The sequence below is a fragment of the Zootermopsis nevadensis genome, unplaced genomic scaffold (assembly GCF_977971745.1).
Source record: "Zootermopsis nevadensis isolate Lab colony 2312 unplaced genomic scaffold, Znev_1.0 Znev_ptg000040l, whole genome shotgun sequence".
Lineage (NCBI taxonomy): Eukaryota > Metazoa > Arthropoda > Insecta > Blattodea > Termopsidae > Zootermopsis > Zootermopsis nevadensis.
The window spans coordinates 1,372,585-1,392,681 of record NW_028259172.1 but is presented as its reverse complement, the minus strand read 5'-3'; the positions used below and the strand labels follow the sequence as shown (position 1 = coordinate 1,392,681).

At 40.8% G+C, this 20,097-nt stretch overlaps 1 protein-coding gene and 1 long non-coding RNA gene across 2 annotated transcripts in view; one reads left to right on the top strand and one right to left on the bottom strand.

The window, feature by feature from the left end:
* Positions 1-20,097, bottom strand: part of LOC110836945 (protocadherin Fat 3-like) — a 251,388-nt gene that overhangs the window by 149,794 nt on the left and 81,497 nt on the right. The window contains exon 6 of the mRNA XM_087360253.1: positions 19,236-19,449. Coding sequence (XP_087216379.1) covers positions 19,236-19,449 — 214 coding nt within the window. The remainder of the gene's footprint in view (positions 1-19,235; positions 19,450-20,097) is intronic.
* LOC147871763 (uncharacterized) lies at positions 14,833-15,782 on the top strand. The gene is made up of 2 exons (XR_015538368.1): positions 14,833-15,506; positions 15,730-15,782. It is a non-coding gene; the product is annotated as an uncharacterized LOC147871763 (long non-coding RNA).

The following is a 20,097-nucleotide window of genomic DNA, read 5'->3' as shown; positions in this document are numbered from 1 at the left end:
GACATTGAGGAGACTTCACCAGGTCTGACGCCAAGGACACACGTGAGCTAATGTAACACATAACAGAATACAACCGGGGCTTTAGTTGTGTGACGTCACGATATGTCGTCGCGTCCACACGTAAGTTCCTTGCGTAAGAGTAGAAGATTAACTGGAACCATTATGGAAGGCGAGCGAATGCACCGGAATCAGCGAAAACTCCGGGTATCTGCAGCGTGAAACACCAGAATTCTGTCAAAAATGTAAAACTTTCTACGTAACACAGCGAATTATCACCCCGAAAGCACGTGGTGCGAGCTGTAATTATTCTTAACCGTGTCTTACGAGCAGAATTTGCGAAATTGTAAACAGAAGGAAAGAAAGAAAGACAATGAACAGAGACGGGAAAAGTGGAAAGGTGATGATGGGAGGATTTCTGTCCGGGCATTTGGCTGGAGGAACTGAGTAAGATCACGTTTTAATGGGCTCACACACTCGACTTTGGCGATTCACAGGCAGGGAAGGCTTCAACGTCGATTATGTCCGATTAATTCGTATGAGAAAGACACGGAGAGTAGCAATCGATACGGGGAAATAATCGATCTATGCCCCCTAATCCCAGAGGATGTAATTGCACATAGCATCAAACATTTTGTAGTCCTTACCGCAAACAGTGTCCGAAGCTACCTGCAATTACTTGATGGGGTCCAAGACTCAACTTCAGAGGCACCGCGTCGACGTTTCGGGACACCGCAGTTTTGTGGCACGGTAGAGGCCTCGGACTCTCCTTCTGGGTAGAAACAGCAGACGTTTAGGAGGAATCTGCTGCCTCCCTCTTCAGGGCTTCTTCTGGGTATAGCACAATTTCGAAATGATAGATTACCGACATTCCGGGGATTCATTTATCTCTGTTTCTGTGCCCGAAGGTTTGAGATTAATACCGTTTCGAAGAAACTTCATGTCTCGAACGTTCTGCAAAGAGTGTCAAAATTTGCAGACTACAGAAATTTTCAATCCTGAAGAAGGAGGCAGCAACTTCCACCGAGACGCCAGCAAACCCTATAAACTACCATTTAGACACAGTGTTCCTGGAATACTATAAGGAAATATTTGATATTTCTCGCACCATTTAGTGATGATATTACAATATTCCTTCCTGGGAGTTGCTAATGAAGGGTTATCACAGCAAAGTAGGTAGCCTAAAACAGCATACTCTCCCACGTCTTCGCTGTAGACTGCGTTGTCATGATGTGCTGTTTGATTACGCACAAGAACCGTCCACTGGTAGTCGACAACTCGTGATATTGAGAACGTAACTGAGCGGTAACCGCGAAGATTGTCGTTAGGCCGATCAATCGGCTTACGTCTTCGGCACGTCTTGAATTAATTATCTTGTGGACGCAGGAATAACGAGAGTTTCAAACAGAGCCGAAATTAGTTGCTTATAGAATGAGTACGACGTCACAGGAAATGAGCAAAACAATAGTTAATTTGATCTTCAATTAAATTGCCGTCGGAATCCTTCATAGACGCTACAAAAACTGAGATGAAATGAAAGATGCTCTTCGCAGCATCCGGGGCAGGGCTTAAACCAATAGAAAGCTCCATCACGTGATATGCAAAGTTGGCGGGCAGCGACTCATTCCGCATGCAAACCTTACGGTCGGCTCAGAAGGTGGAGACTCGAGTTTAGAGATCGATATTTCACGGAGCACAGATCCCCCCCCCCCCCGGTCACACCTGATCTGAGATCGGCCGGTGCTAAAGCCCACTGCACTCCCACCTATGTTGACGCGAGCTCATGAAGCCTTCGTGCAAGATGCGTCTCGAAAAGACAATAGTTGCTCATCTTGTCACAGAATTGCCGTCTTTCATGAAACAAGGACGTTCATTACCACGTCCACAAAAGCCTTCATCCATTCCCGAACCTGCTGACTCCAGTTACCCGGTGTTATTCAATTATCAACCTTAATATTAGACTGACCGTCCGACAACGCCAACTCGAATGTGGTCGTGGCCCTCGTCCCTGTCACCGACATCGACGTTTCTGCAACCTGGTCGCCGATACAAACAACATGGCGTCGGAGTATCCCCTTTTCGACCCACGCACATGTCATTTTCATTAGCAAACTCGTGGTCCGCAAGACTAGCCGATTTCCAGCAATGTTACCGCGAGAGAGTTCGAGGAACTCAAACATTTTCTAGTGCCTGTCCTGATATTCGCTCGGCCGGCCAAGAAATTCCCCCACGAGGGTCGATACAGAGTTTGCTCCAGCTCGAAACTACGCGCTGTCCTGAGGAAGAAGGATTCAGCTAATCGCTGTGGGGGTGAAGGGGGCTTGTTAGTAAAAATCTGCAGATACAATTCTTGTACTTTTTTTTTAAAGTAAAATTTACGAATTCATTATTCAAAATTTCGTATGAACTGCTATTTGTCTGTATAAATGAAACTGTGACAAAGACGTACCAATTACTATTTCTCCCACAAAACCTTTTAATTTAAGGGAAGCCATGCTACATTGCATCAGTGAACAGAAGAAATAGTTCAGGTCTTTACTAAGTTATAAAGGTCTAGCGGTTAGAACGCTGGCCTTGTAATCCTGATGTCTCGGGTTCGAATTTATAACTTATGTTGGGCAAGGCCGTGGTCTAGGCAACACGGAGTTTTCCTCCGTGGCATCCCAACAATTACTCCATTCACACACAGAAGAAGGCAATGGCAAACCACTTCTGGATCATCTGCCAAGAACGTATATGAACAGGTCCCAGTCCGAGAAGAGAAAAGGATGGAAGGATCCTGTTCATATGGACCTGTCCTCAGACAGAACACTAAATAATAATAATTAAAAAAGTATCCACACTGTACGAATGTACAATCACGCAGAGGAATTGAATTTCTGACTGGACCCGACTCACAAAAGCCACGTGAATGGAAGGAAGGGTTGCGCCATTTCTCGCCCGGATGTGAAGCTGCTCTCGTTTACAGAATTGCCTCCCATCGCGTGAGTGATTTTTCAACAGAAATATATCGACCTGCCCACGTTCTCCTGTAGCATATTTCTTTTTAAAGATTCGCTGTATCAAAGGTCAGAAACCTAAGAGGTTATCGTGGGTTCCAATTCCAGGGATATAGAGCAATATGTACTGATTGACTCCCTGACGTCACTGAATGTTGATTATGCTTGGCAGAAACTGGCTACCGATTTCTGGTGATGGCAGCTGTTAAGACAGGCGAATTCCCTTCACAAAGACTGCATTTCTTGAAAAACTGAGGACAATAGTGGAAAATAAAAGTTTACGAAGAACAGAAATCTATGAGAGTGCAGTGAAGTTAAAATGTCAGAAAATTATTGTGGCCCATGTTCACAGTTCTGTCAACCTTCCAACGAACGACGATGATACATGTGGCTACATTTCATAACTCGTCTGTAAATCAATTAATCGCACAGAATACAACACGGAGCTTCGTTCAAAATCATCTTGAATATGAACAACGCCACTCCAAGAATTAAAATATTGTGGCGATGGCCGCTAGGGTAGAAATTTGTGTCATCGTCCAATCACAACAGAATTAGTATCTTAAATGCTATTAATTACAGTGGAATCTCTTTCAAGACTTTGCACTAGGCGATAAGTACCGAAGGGCTCAGATAACATCTGGCGACGATTATGCAGGTTTGATGAGCACAAATGATAATTATGGTGGAGACACTGAATTAGTAGCATCCGAGAAAGAATGATAACTAACTGACTAACTAGATGGCTTACCGAACCCGAAGGTTCATCACCGAATTAACCAAAGCCCTCCACCGGACCCAGTTTCCTTCAACTCCTATCTCCCATAGATCCCGCCTGAGATTATCCTCCCATCTACGTCTAGGTCTCCCCAGCGGTCTCTTCCCCTCAGGCTTCCCAAATAGTGGACCCAACCAACCAGATGGCTTACGGAACCCGAAGGTTCATCACCGAATTAACCAAAGCCCTCCACCGGACCCTGTCCTGGGCCAACAGAATCCAGTTTCCTTCAACTCCTATCTCCCATAGATGCCGCCTGAGATTATCCTCCCATCTACGTCTAGGTCTCCCCAGCGGTCTCTTCCCCTCAGGCTTCCCAAATAGTGGACCCAACCAACCAGATGGCTTACGGAACCCGAGGGTTTATCACCGAATTAACCAAAGCCCTCCACCGGACCCTGTCCTGGGCCAACAAAATCCAGTCTCCTTCGACTCCTATCTCCCATGGATCCCGCCTGAGATTATCCTCCCATCTACGTCTAGGTCTCCCCAGCGGTCTCTTCCTCTCAGGCGTCCCAAATAGTGGACCCAACTAACCAGATGGCTTAGGAAACCCGAAGGTCCATCACCGAACTACCCAAAGCCCTCCACCAGACTCTGTCCTGGGCCAACGAAATCCAGTCTCCTTCAACTCCTATCTCACACAGATCCCGCCTGAGATTATCCTCCCATCTACGTCTAGGTCTCCCCAGCTGTCTCTTCCCCTCAGGTTTCCCAAATAGTGGACCCAACCAACCAGATGGCTTACGGAACTCGAAGGTTCATCACCGAATTAACCAAAGCCCTCCACCGGACCCTGTCCTGGGCCAACGAAATCCAGTCTCCTTCAACTCCTATCTCACACAGATCCCGCCTGAGATTATCCTCCCATCTACGTCTAGGTCTCCCCAGCTGTCTCTTCCCCTCAGGCTTCCCAAATAGTGGACCCAACCAACCAGATGGCTTACGGAACCCGAAGGTTCATCACCGAATTAACCAAAGCCCTCCACCGGACCCAGTCTCCTTCGACTCCTATCTCCCATAGATCCCGCCTGAGATTATCCTCCCATCTACGTCTAGGTCTCCCCAGCTGTCTCTTCCCCTCAGGCTTCCCAACCAATACCCGGTGCACACCTCTTGAGAAAGAATGATTAAAAGGAAGAATGTATTTGTACAGATTCCTCGATATAAGCAGATTAAATTCTACGAATGTTCGCTAACATCCAGCTCGGAATATCATCTCTTCCCGTCTGATCCCTAAGACATTAGGCCTAGTGATGTCTAGGCTCAACGGAATTTTGGCCTAGTGGCTTATCAAAAGACGCCATTATCCTATCCTGACGAAGCAGAATCCAGTATTTTTGATTTCATTCGCTCTCCTGTCTTCTGCGTTGTGTTGTACAGTACTCGCATTCTTATTCTTGAGGAGGCCTAGTCCAGTAGGCCTGCAAGCCTTACGTACCTCGTCGCTTGATTCTGTGTCCCTTTTCTTAATAGTTACGTCTGCTGCAAACCTTTTAGAATTCCTCGGGATATTCTAACCGAAAATTTTTGTGCAATTCTTACTTCCTCATGCGAGCTATTTAGACGACCCTAACAAGAGGCTACTTGGTGAGAAGGACAGACTACGAACAGAAACAGTTTTGCCAACGTCTACTTACGAAAGAAAACCCCAATGAGGAAGTGTACAGGCCTGTTAGGTGGGTACCGCCGCTTCGTAGGAACGTACTGCCTCCATCTACAGAATTTCTCAAAATATTCGGCGAACAATATAAATTATAAACTACCCCATTCTGTGCTATATTCTCAGGAACAATAAAAGATCTTCTCGCATTAGGCACAGGCTGTAAGGCCTGTGATCAGAGATTAATAAGATGCTTTCGTTGATGAATCTTCAAGGCATTTCCGCAACACTGTTCTGGAGACAGAACGTCCGGGAGGGGGGGCACACACACGCCCACTCATCACTGACAATTTCCAGATTTTATGAACTGAGAGTTAAAAGTATATTTCCAGTTCCGTCTTCTACAACAAAATTCGTCTGTGAGTCGAAAGGGGTAAGGGAGTGGGAGTATTTCTGTCAATGAGAAAAGGAACAAGGGATTGTATCGTTACGCTTTAATGATCACTCCAAACGCCATGTTTTATTCAGTGTCGTATCAAAACATAAATATTAATTCTCGAAAGTTTTGCACACAAAAAACCTAACCGTATTTCAAATTAATCTGATTGTGGAAAAGACATAACGAGAGGATTCTGTCTACGATGGATAATTCACGCTGTGACCTGAATGTAATTCATTTGCGCGTTTTTAAAATCCCCATAATTTGTCTTGTAGCTTATGGACAGGGTAATAAATATAAATATTCAAAATTGAACAGGTCTTAAGACACTTCTGCTTCAAACTACGGAGGTCCTGAGATCGAACCTGGGCCTACGTACTCTTCCGCATAAAAATCAATATTTCGTATTATTCTCACTGTTTATTATTGTTATTATTTAGTGTTCTGTCTGACGACAGGTCCATATGAACAGGATCCTTCCATCCTTTTCTCGGACTGGGACCTGTTCATATACGTTCTTGGCAGATGATCCAGAAGTGGTTTGCCATTGCCTTCTTCTGTGTGTGAATGGAGTAATTGTTGGGATGCCACGGAGGAAAACTCCGTGTTGCCTAGACCACGGCCTTGCCCAACACAAGTTATAAATTCGGGAATCGAACCCGAGACCCCAGGATTACAAGGCCAGCGTTCTAACCGCTATACCACCTCATCTTATTATTATTCAGTGTTCTGTCTGACGACAGGTCCATATGAACAGGATCCTTCCATCCTTTTCTCGGACTGGGACCTGTTCATATACGTTCTTGGCAGATGATCCAGAAGTGGTTTGCCATTGCCTTCTTCTGTGTGTGAATGGGATGCCACGGAGGAAAACTCCTGTTTATTACATATTTAAGCAGCGTTAACCAGCTGATCTACCTAATGGTGAAGTGTCGTGTTTTCTTCGCGGTACGGACTGATTTCCTAAATATTATTTATTTCAGCTGAAACGCATTCTAGATGCTTTAAGCTTGTGACTCTAAATGACTGTCGTTATACATCAGCGCGTCCGTTCTTTCAGTAGCTCACTTCTTGGCCAGCTGAGCAACTGACAGTTCTTCTAAACGGATCTGCTGCGTTTTACGGTAGACATGACCTTACTCGGTGGACGCTACGGGCTAGAAACAGCGAAGAAGAGCCCACGGCCTTCTGCTAGAGCAGGGGACATCACAAGTGGCGTACGCCCTCGTCCCCAGCCCTGAAGGTTTCTGCCCCTCATTTCAATCTGACTGATGGATCACCTAAGGACTTTCACTCTGCTAAAATATTGATCAGAGCGAGGAGACAATGATCGGCAGAACACATTAAGCGGTCTGCACCATCCATCAACCTGGCTCCATAGTTATTTCTGATAAGCTGCTAGTTGTTCAGATAATTACGAATCATATGCAAACGGAGGCTTCATTGCTGTGTTCGAAACGTCCATCTACTGGACTCTATCCTTAGCCGGATTCATCCAGTCCACGTCCTCATGCAGATTTCTTAAGATACATTTTAATATTATCCTCCTACCTACGCTCTACTAATCTCTTCCCTTCATAATAATACTATTCTTGTTACTTTTTGGAACCGTGTAGACTCTTCGATGGATGAAAACATTTCGGAGGAACATACTGTCTCCATCGTCAGGGCTCAAATTACACACTGCAGTGTACAGATTCAGAAATTAAAACTGCAGTCCAGTGAGTGGTTCTGGACGGACCTCCATATTAGGCATTCACTGCTGATTGTAGTGAGATTTTGGGAGATGAAACACGCGTGCGGGCTTCACATCTGAACGTGACTTTGTGTTTTGGTTTCGCTTTGCGCCTCGGAACGTAGTAAAATATAAGACAGCAAGTCCGCACGTTGTCTCAGAAGCAGTCTGTGTTCTCTATGGCGAAACAAACACATTTAAATTCTCATGACCTAAGTTACGGCAGTGAATTCTGTCGATATTTTCAGTTCCAAACGCGGCCAAGCTCAACACAACATGGCGGCACGTCTGAGAACTTTTCCATTGGCTGTTGGTGGCGTCTCTTCAGGCCTGACATCTTTCATAACCACAGAAACAGTACAATCCGTTCACAAGTAAACATTTCGTAATCTTTATCTGCAGTTCTAATATTCTTCCGTCTCTCCGTCTCTGATACGGTTGCCTGGCAACAGCTAAACTCGTGACGTGGCCACAGAGCGAGGGAAAAGGCTCGTATCGATATTGCTCACTGAGCGTTTGTTTTCGAAGGCGACAGATGAACTAGAAAATGGGAAAAATTAATCTGCTTATTGCGACTAAAATACGTACGTCTAAATTCAGTTACAAGCAGGTTTATATGAAGTTGAACGAGCCACTAGTCCACTACGCCGAAGTGATTCACGGTGTTCAATGCGCGATTCCCTTATGACGTCCGCGTTCACGAGCTGAAAATCTAGAAGTAATATAACACCACAATTCTTCGCTGTGCTTACATTTCCCAAGATGTTGTATAATTCTATATTGAATCTTGGGTAGAAATTACAAGACTACACTCTGTTTCCCCGCTGGTTGTACCACACATTCCATAACCAGACTCACGCATAGGGAAGAACTACATCCCCTGCAATATAGGCATCCCTTTCTTACAATGTACGTGACTGTAGCGATCAATGGCGCCCGACGACTAAACCGCCTATATATATCACACCAGTCTTCCCTCCGCCACATACAAACAGACGTGACGGAATTTGTTAATTTTGGAAACCAGAAACGAAACAAGTTTAAATATTGCAGAGCCGAGTGAGAATTGCACATGTCAAGAGCGTTGCATCGTTGCTTGTCCCTTTGAAGCGAGAACTCGTCCGAATCGTATTTAAGAATCCGGTCCGTACCGCGAAGAAAACACTTCACTTCACCATTACAAATATCAACTGGTTAACGCTGTTTAAAGATTGACAGTGGGACCGGTTCCGGAGAATCTGACGTAAATAAGTCTTTGTATTTGAGTTATATTTAGGCAATAAATACAATGAAAGGAAGTTTATATATTGGCTTTATTCTAAATACTCCCTTTATACACGCTTTACAATTGAGTATCTCTATGCAGAGATACTCAATTGTAAAGCGTGAGCGCAGACGCAGAAGTAGCGTGAGGTGCGATGCGCCTTTGTTCGTTTAAACAAATGTTTGTAGAATCTAAACCGTTCGTGATATGTAAAATCTGAAAACAGATTTGGAAATCTCAAGACGTAATACGTATTTCGTACGCAATATGTCCAGATCCATCTCTTACGGTTTCGAGAGGCGGGCGCTTAACGCGCCAGATACATCGAAAATTGTACACGTTGGTTCATTAAATTTACAATAAATGTATAAACAATTATAATTACAACAAAATACATTACATATTCTTAAAGGTCTTCATTTACTGATCATTTTACATATAAATTACATTACCCTTACTCTTACCATTCCTGAGGAATTAACGTTTAAATGTGTCTCGGCGCTGGATCTTACGCTGATTTGCCGAGTGACCCTTCCGTATAGACGAATTTACGTCATTAAAGTACACGTTCCTTCTCAACATGGCAACGCTGGAGACAGATGGCCCCAAGCAAAGTGGCGAAGCGACCTCCCTCTTCCGGTCAGCTGACTTCGTGATTCATGTGCGCAGAGTTTACCTTAACACGTGTTGCAACGTGGTATAAATCAGATGGAAGATTCCGAACTGCGGGTGTTCTCCGATTTTAAATGCCTTTAAAATTTTAAGGAATAATTTTATAAACACTGTCCTTCGTCAGATGCCTTTGATTTCGAAATATCTGTCGTCTCTTTGTGTGATAGTTTCCTCTGACAACAGGTTTTAAGAGTATTTAAGGTAGACGCATTCTCGTAACCTCATCGGATGTTCCTCGTTCCCAGGGTAACAGCTCCGATCGGGCGCCCACTATCGTGAACAGTGAACAAGGCAGAGCGTACGTACACTGAGTAGCAACCATAATGGGACTTAATGTGGGGAAATTACCGTCAGTTGTACTCCTCTCCACACTTAAATGGGATTTTAAATACTGTTAAGTTGGCTTAATCGTATTGATGGAGTGGCCTAAGACATGAATGTGGTTGCACGCGGTGTCTCAGGTGGTCCGAATCACTGAAGCGAGAATCGAACCCAGGACAGGGTCCTCAAGTCTAGCCCGAGATCCCAGGAACGTCATCGAACTTGCAAAAGCGACCGTGGAACAGGTTTTCGTTGTGGCAAGCGATAGATGGGCGAGCATCGAACTCAGGACAGTCTCAAGTAATCGCAGATGGAAATACAAATTATAATTCAAATCTTTAGAATGCTTAAAGTTTAGATTAAATATTATAGTACAAAGCTAGACGGAATGAAAACATGTCGATGTGCAGTCGGAGTATTGGTGACACGCAGTCTGTGTCGGGGACAAGACTACCTGACAGGGGCGTGGCTTTCCTTCCTCTCTCGTGATTGGCCGGCTTCAGTTTGTAGTTGCTAGCCGCCATGATGGGTCGTCCTTGTGACGCTCTAGTCTTTCTGATTGTGTGGTGGTGCTCGTGTGTTTAAACTGTGAACAAGTGTGCGTAATTATGCAGTGATACATCATAACAGAATACATAAATCGAGAGTCATATGTTTTAGTTTCTTTTAATTCTTGAAGATCAAGCGCGCTTGGTAGCAGAATGTAGTGCATTAGCATATTACATACAAGTGTTTCTTACTGTCTGACTGTACAGCATTAGAAACTAATTCTCTCGTTGTGGTTACGATTCCTTTCATAGTTCGTGCTTCTCGATTAAACGTGTAAAAGAGGTCCATAGATCTACGTGTTTGAATTAGCTGTAGATGATTCATAAAACGGATTTTCGTCCCTGCATTATTGTTCAGTCTTTGGATCCTTATCCGAGTAATTAAAACGGTAATATTAAGTGGAAATTTTGTGGAAAGTGTCTGCTCAAACACGGCTGAAGCCCTTCATTTTAAAAGCCCAGTATATTACTGGGTGATGTGTTTGAAGATTATCTTTTCGTGTTACCGCGTACGAAGTGTGTGTATGCCTCCTCGCCCTGATGATGGAAGGAGTAAGCACATGTAAAATGTCTGTCATCTTCAGTGCAGGGGTGAACAAAGGCTCAGTTTCACAGACATTGAATCATTCCATCGCAAGTACCAAGAATGTGTCTGTAGTTTCCATATAAATCCTAACACACTTTATTAATTCTTGTTTCTTAAGTAAACAAAACTGAGATTTCGCAAGTCGTTCAAGAGGATCTGTTAACTTTCCAGTGGGTGCCGTGTAGCTGTTAAGTATTACCGCTCGCCTGTACTTTTGTAACTATTACACACGGTCAAGTTCACTGGCGTAGGTTAGTAAAACGTAAATTATCGCATGAATAAATTCGTCTGAGCCACAGATGGATCGATATATTTATAATCCTTTTGCCAGACAAACTCATATTGGATTTATTTTTTCCTGAGTACTTCCAAGCAAATACTAGGAATGTGCAATGGTGTACAACGATTTACTTAGAACGACATTTTAGATTAGTCTATCAGTTCTTCTAAATAATATTTAAATATACAGTTAGTACCTAAATAAAAACGTCTTTATAGCAACAATACATTTGTTAATGTTGTTTATTTTGAGCACATAAATTCATTGTGTGGGGAAAATGTAGATTTGTTTACCGTTAAAGTATATGGTGCAGGGAAATGATGACGGGTAGGCCTCGATCTTGCTATTCATGGAAAATAATGTTAACAAATTGACCCTAGTGAGTTTTCAGCGAACCCTCTGAAACACGAAGTAGATTTATAGATATTTAAGAATCCAGATAATACTTCAAAGAAAATACCAAACATCACCACTAGTTCAAGCCTCCCCCCCCCCCCCGAAAATAAATGCACAGATATAACAGCTACTTTAACGTTCTTGACGAATTCATACGTACAAATTCAAAGCGAGAGAGAAAATAACCCAGGAGTGAACAGAATGTCTCCCACATAATTATCCGTCAGGCTGCCTGTTAAAGGACGTGATGCAGCTACTAACCAGTGAAATGTAAATGGCTACTGATATAACTGTTATTGTCAGTTACCAGTTCCTGTTATTTAAATAAGAGCAAGAAACTAGTTACTGGTAATTCAGCTGCCGACTTCAGCTACTGTTCAGTGAAACGTGATCGGGATCTCCACTAACAGCGATATGGCAGTTATCAGTTCCACTAATTCAAACAGTTGCTGCAAATAACCAGTTATTGGAAAGTGCAGCTACTAACCAGTGAAATGTAAATGGCTACTGATATAACTGTTAATGTCAGTTACCAGTTCCTGTTATTTAAATAACAGCAGGAAACTGGTTGCTGGTAATTCAGCTGCCGACCTCAGGTACTGTTCAGTGGAACGTGATCGGGATCTCCACTAACAGCGACATGGCAGTTATCAGTTCCACTATTTCAGAGAGTTGCTGCAAATAACCAGTTATTGGAAAGTGCAGCTACTAACCAGTGAAATGTAAATGGCTACTGATATAACTGTTAATGTCAACTACCAGTTCCTGTTATTTAAATAACGGCAGGAAACTGGTTACTGGTAATTCAGCTGCCGACCTTAGCTACTGTTCAGTGAAAAGTGATCGGGATCTCCACTATCAGCGACATGGCAGTTATCAGTTCCACTAATTCAAACAGTTGCTGCAAATAACCAGTTATTGGAAAGTGCAGCTACTAACCAGTGAAATGTAAATGGCTACTGATATAACTGTTAATGTCAGTTACCAGTTCCTGTTATTTAAATAACAGCAGGAAACTGGTTGCTGGTAATTCAGCTGCCGACCTCAGGTACTGTTCAGTGAAACGTGATCGGGATCTCCACTAACAGCGACATGGCAGTTATCAGTTCCACTAATTCAGAGAGTTGCTGCAAATAACCAGTTATTGGACAGTGCAGCTACTAACCAGTGAAATGTAAATGGCTACTGGTATAACTGTTAATGTCAGTTACCAGTTCCTGTTATTTAAATAACGGCAGGAAACTGGTTACTGGTAATTCAGCTGCCTACCTCAGCTACTGTTCAGTGAAAAGTGATCGGGATCTCCACTAACAGCGACATGGCAGTTATCAGTTCCACTAATTCAAACAGTTGCTGCAAATAACTAGTTATTGGAAAGTGCAGCTACTAACCAGTTAAATGTAAATTGCTACTGATATAACTGTTAATGTCAGTTGCCAGTTCCTGTTATTTAAATAACAGCAGGAAACTGGTTACTGTTAATTCAGCTGCCGACCTCAGCTACTATTCAATGAAAAGTGATCGGGATCTCCACTAACAGCGACATGGCAGTTAACAGTTCCACTAATTCAAACAGTTGCTGCAAATAACCAGTTATTGGAAAGTGCAGCTACTAACTAGTGAAATGTAAATGGCTACTGATATAACTGTTAATGTCAACTACCAGTTCCTGTTATTTAAATAACGGCAGGAAACTGGTTACTGGTAATTCAGCTGCCGACCTCAGCTACTGTTCAGTGAAAAGTGATCGGGATCTCCACTAACAGCGACATGGCAGTTATCAGTTCAACTAATTCAAACAGTTGCTGCAAATAACCAGTTATTGGAAAGTGCAGCTACAGTGAAATGTAAATGGCTACTGATATAACTGTTAATGTTAGTTACCAGTTCCTGTTATTTAAATAACAGCAGGAGACTGGTTGCTGGTAATTCATCTGCCGACCTCAGCTACTGTTCAGTGAAACGTGATCGGGATCTCCACTAACAGCGACATGGCGAGTTATCAGTTCCACTAATTCAGAGAGTTGCTGCAAATAACCAGTTATTGGAAAGTGCAGCTACTAACCAGTGAAATGTAAATGGCTACTGATATAACTGTTAATGTCAGTTACCAGTTCCTGTTATTTAAATAACGGCAGGGAACTGGTTACTGGTAATTCAGCTGCTGACCTCAGCTACTGTTCAGTGAAAAGTGATCGGGATCTCCACTAACAGCGACATGGCAGTTATCAGTTCTACTAATTCAAACAGTTGCTGCAAATAACCAGTTATTGGAAAGTGCAGCTACAGTGAAATGTAAATGGCTACTGATATAACTGTTAATGTCAGTTACCAGTTCCTGTTATTTAAATAACAGCAGGAAACTGGTTGCTGGTAATTCAGCTGCCGACCTCAGGTACTGTTCAGTGAAACGTGATCGGGATCTCCACTAACAGCGACATGGCAGTTATCAGTTCCACTAATTCAGAGAGTTGCTGCAAATAACCAGTTATTGGAAAGTGCAGCTACTAACCAGTGAAATGTAAATGGCTACTGGTATAACTGTTAATGTCAGTTACCAGTTCCTGTTATTTAAATAACGGCAGGAAACTGGTTACTGGTAATTCAGCTGCCTACCTCAGCTACTGTTCAGTGAAAAGTGATCGGGATCTCCACTAACAGCGACATGGCAGTTATCAGTTCCACTAATTCAAACAGTTGCTGCAAATAACCAGTTATTGGAAAGTGCAGCTACAGTGAAATGTAAATGGCTACTGATATAACTGTTAATGTCAGTTACCAGTTCCTGTTATTTAAATAACAGCAGGAAACTGGTTACTGGTAATTCAGCTGCCTACCTCAGCTACTGTACATTGAAATGTGATCGGCACCTCCACTAACAGCGACATGGCAGTTATCAGTTCCACTAATTCAAACAGTTGCTGCAAATAACCAGTTATTGGAAAGTGCAGCTACAGTGAAATGTAAATGGCTACTAATATAACTGTTAATGTCAACTACCAGTTCCTGTTATTTAAATAACAGCAGTAAACTGGTTACTGGTAATTCATCTGCCGACCTCAGCTACTGTTCAGTGAAACGTGCTGTACATTGAAATGTGATCGGCACCTCCACTAACAGCGACATGGCAGTTATCAGTTCCACTAATTCAAACAGTTGCTGCAAATAACCAGTTATTGGAAAGTGCATCTCCTAGCCAGTGAAATGTAAACAGTGACGCTAGCAATATCTGATCAGGATACAGTAATTGTCGATAAACGTGGTTATTAGTAACAGTTATCAAGTCACTGTTATAGAAATATCACTCATTTCAATCACTGTTTTCTCTGAGAATCATGCGATACCACACATTGGGCAAAAAGCAGTTGCTGGATATTAAAGCAGGTGGAACTTAGTATTATCGCTGTCCGGCTACAGCTGATCTGTTTGTTGCTGCTGTTTCATTCCGACACGATTTCTAGTCTCACTCAGTCAGAAACACAGAAGGGATTCATGTTCACGCTCGTAAAGCTACATCCTCCATATGGACATGACTTCATTCATTGTTTGTGAAACAATAATAACGCCCTCTGTGGCTGCGATAGTAACGTGAGCAGTTCCATGTATCGGCAAATACTGTTGATTTCCATGTGCTTGGCAACACTGTACTCGCTTTGCACTGACCAGCAGCTTCGTACGTCTGCGCGGAGTGAAACCTCTCTCCCTCTCGGGCGACCTAGCCTAACTACAGCTGTTACCACGGGAATTGCAAGATGGCCGCGAGCGAACTGCACCTCGTAGTCCGTCAGACACGTCTTCATGCAAAGGTCTGTCGTAAGAACGTGCTCAAACACGAGGTACTTGCTGCCTCCTTCATCATGGCTATCGATTCTCATTGCAACAGCCGAGGTGGGTCCAATTATATTAAATAAATTAAGTATTGCTCGAAGTATGTAAATGCACAGATGATGAACGTGATCTTTTATTGGGCTGTTAAGAAGCCAGAGTGTGTAACTTATTACAAAGAACTAAGAAGATTTATTTACGCAATAAACAAGTCTTATTCAACCAACAAAAGAAAGCCTTTTATCAAAATAGTGTAAATTTAAAGCGAAATTTTGTCATTCCTCAGGATGTTACGACATAATGAGCACGAATGGAAAAATTAAAATAAAATTGCTACGACTTAAATCTTTGAATACAAGCCAGGTCTTCATCATCATCTCCATTTTCCCCTTGGGTTTACATAATTGTACATCGGACAAGTGTATTTTGTTAATGAATAAGTTCACTACGGCGTATCTAATGAAAGTTTTTGCGTGCAGTTTTAACTTTGTCAGTACAGTAGAACACCACTGTAACGCCGTCTCTTGAACCATTACGACACGTATATAAATTGAATGAAAGCATAGATAAAAGTTGTCAGTGGAACCACGGTTCCGGAGAATTTGACGTGAATACGTCTATACGGAAAGGAAGTTTATATATTGGCTTTATTCTAAATATTTCGTTTATACATGCTTTACAATTGCGTAAAGTTTGATTAAGACCATTATTGTTGATTTGTTGATAAACAATTGACGTTTCCAAGGTAACATAACAATGCAGTTACACTTTTTTCGTTTCACGTTTTAGTTTCACTTTTTCGTTTCATTTTCGTTTCACGTTTTAGTTTCACTTTTTCGTTTCACGTTTTAGTTTCACTTTTTCGTTTCGTTTTCGTTTCACGTTTTAGTTTCACTTTTTCGTTTCACTTTTTGCCGAATGACACTGACCCGAAAATATAGACGTATTTACGTCAAAAGACTTATATTGATTGATAATCCATTATTTAACTGCAAAGATAAAATAATATCAGCTGCCTAAGTAGAATCTCTTTGTTTTCACTGTATTCTGTTACACGTCACTAAAAATAAAGCTTACTACATTGAAACAAAAGATTATTATACCCACGCAAAATGATAAAAAATTCTGATGACTCACATTATATGAACTAATTCTCAGTATGCAATATGAATAGTCCAACAAACAAACTCGCCACTCTGTGTCGAAACTCTAAAGTCTGGGCAGTGATTGGTTACTTACAAGCAGCTTTATGGGTCATAAGAAAATCTCACTTTGCATAAACAATAAAGATATTTTTACAAAATTTTCTATGCATTCTTCCAGTTTTACCATAAATATTAAAGGTCGTCTATTACGTTTTTATATATAAAAGGACATCAACTTGTTTCCGGGCTTTGATTGACTGCAGTTGAGGTTATGGAAACAGGTAATCACAATTATTTGTCTTTAATTACGTTTCTATACACCGATTTGTTGATTAATAATCAACAATTAAAAATTTAAATAGAGTGTATCTTTAGATTGAAGATACTGAGGACATGAGATAGATATATGGAACCAGTCGAGAATCAGATAAAAAGACGGGCTTTGGTAATATTCCTGACTACAGAGTCAGAAAAATAATTATTGTTACAATTTAGTTTTTAAAAGAAACAACAGCTGAATTAATATTAATGATTAATTATAAGTAATTGAATATGAGAAGGGAATGTTAACAAAGTATTTAAGAAACTGAACGCAGTCTCATTTAGCAATGGAAAATGATTCAGAATACAGAAGGTGAGATCAAATGAAAGTGGAGCATGAAGACGGAAAACATAAAGTTTCATTATTAAACCTGAATGATCTGCTAGTTTTCCATGGACGATGTTAGTGATAGAGGAAAATGTAAAATTGGCGATCGTCAAACTGTTGACGTAGACACGACATCAGCATCACTTAATAATTGCTCTCCGAGAATCAGGACCTTTTCCTTGCAATATAGAAAAAGAGCATGGCGATCATGTTCAGTGCTCTCGTTTGTGGTGTAAAGTACTGAACCACTGGAGATGGACTCGTGAAAGTATATTGGAGACAGCTCAAACATAGTCTTACAACATCTATGCGATATATAGTTTATATTTTAAAGTTAAAAATATGGAAACGCTTGCTTTATGTGTGACATATTTAAAATGCAATCGAGAAATTATAGATGTTGAGCAAATAAGTTGTTAGTAACAAAGTATAACGTCTGATAACCTAACCTAACCTAACGTAACCCAACCTAACCTAACTAACCTAACGTAACCCAACCTAACCTAAACTGAACTAACCTAACCTAACCTAAACTGAACCTAACCTAACGTAACCTACACTGAACTAACCTAACCTAACCCAACCTAACCTAACGTAACCTAACCCAACCTAACCTAACACAACATAACACTACCTAACACCCTAACTAACCTAACCTAACCCAACCTAAACTGAACTAACCTAACCCAACCCAACCTAACCTAAACTGAACTAACCTAACCTAACGTAACCTAACCCAACCTAACCTAACTTAACCTAACCTAAACTAACTTAACCTAACCTAAACTAACACAACCCAACCTAACCTATACTGAACTAACCTAACGTAACCTAACTAACCTAACCTAAACTATACTGAACTAACCTAACGTATCCTAACTTAACTAACCTAACCCAACCTAACTAACCTAACCTAACTTAACCTAACCTAAAATAACATAACCTAAACTAACTTAACCTAACCTAACCTAAACTAACCTAAAGTAACCCAACCCAACCTATACTGAACTAACCTAACGTAACCTAACCTAACCTAACGTAACCTAACGTAATGTAACCTAACCTAACCCAACCCAACCCAACCTAACCTAACCTAATTATAGTTTCGAAGTATTATAATAAAAGCGGGAAATTAGTTATTTCTAGAACATTGTGCATTAATATAACTTAGAATTTCGTTTCCTTACCCTTATAATTATATTCACCTGAAGATAGTTCTTTTAGGAACTGAAACATGTCGTGAAAAAATGATGGTCTAATGTAAATCGAATATTTCGATAAAGAACATCATTTGATATATTTTAAATGTTAATTATTGTAATATTTTAATATTTAATAAGAATTTATTGTGATTAGACGGGACAAGATTTAAAATATAAATTTATATTTAAATTACACATACAAATGATGTACAGTTACCAAGATAATGAAAAGAATGAAAAACATTTAGTTACATAAATTTTATTTTTCAACTGAAATTGAATTAATCATATCAGATATCAGTTTTGCTGACATACATTTACCTCAGATATTTAATTAAATGGATATATAAAAGTCACATGCACGAGTATATAACGATACGCACATAAAATGATAATTTTAATTAAACTTTATAGCCTGGAATAGATTATAATATTCTCTGTCAAATCTTTACTACCTCTTTGTTTAGTAACCTCACTTTATGCGTTAGAGTACGACATTGACTGAACGCTGTAGCGCGGTGCTTCATGGTTAATAAATCCTGCATTTCAATTTCAGCCCCGAATTTCAAAATATTAAAGACAGATGACCATTATGCATTCAGGTATGCAATTTGTGAAAAAAATACATAAAAATCTTTTCTTGTATTATATTCTTTTCTTAATTTTTTTCTCATATACACGCTTTAATGCTCAAACCACAGCGTGTTGGTATTCTCTCTCGGTGACAACACAAACTCCTCAATACAAATTGTTAAAACAAAGGTGGTTAGCTACAGGTGTTGCTGCGGTTGCTTACCCACAATATTAAACCACAGCAAGTCTCCATCGTCATCAGAAGCTTGGATAAGCGCAACTAGATACCCCACCGCATCACTCTCTGTGATCTCGACATGCTGATTAGGAAGCTTCACTTGTGGTGGGTGCGGTGATTCTCGAGGTACTGAAGCCACCTGAACTGCCACACGAATTGCATGACTGCGCTGTGGCTGGCCATTATCTTGAGCTCGAATCTATTCATTACAATTCATTATTAAAGATTCTTTGTTCAGGTTTACCTAAGAGTAGAAATGTGAAAAATGGTACCATGTTTCCACGTGGACACTACGAATCCATATCTAGCGTTGCAAACTTGAAGAACTTTTCAAAACTGGAATGTCATTATAACCAAAAATTTTTACCTATTTATAAATGGTTCAAGTATGACTTCATAAAAACCACAGTGATCACATGAATGTTATATACTAGCAATATGAAACAGCGACTTATACAAAGGTATTGATAATTCGTGTAAAATTATTTTTTGTTTGTTTCAGAAGATATCCAGAATACATAATCACTAAACCACTATAATTTCAAACTAGTTGTATCAAGATAACTGTTAATTCAATCCTCACTAATAAATCAACTCAATCCTGAAGCACTAAGAAAGAGCAATATGACATTTTATAATGTAATATCACGTTATCAAGTAAAATTTGCAGATCAAGATATCTTAAACAAAAATGCAAAAAAGTATGTTTTATTAAAATGAGTCATCTGTGACTACAAACCTTGAGAGATAAGTGGACAAATGGGTACTTTAAAGTACAATTTAATCAATTTGAGTAATTAATTCAACAATAATAATACGTTACCCACAGCCGTTAGCTAATTAACTA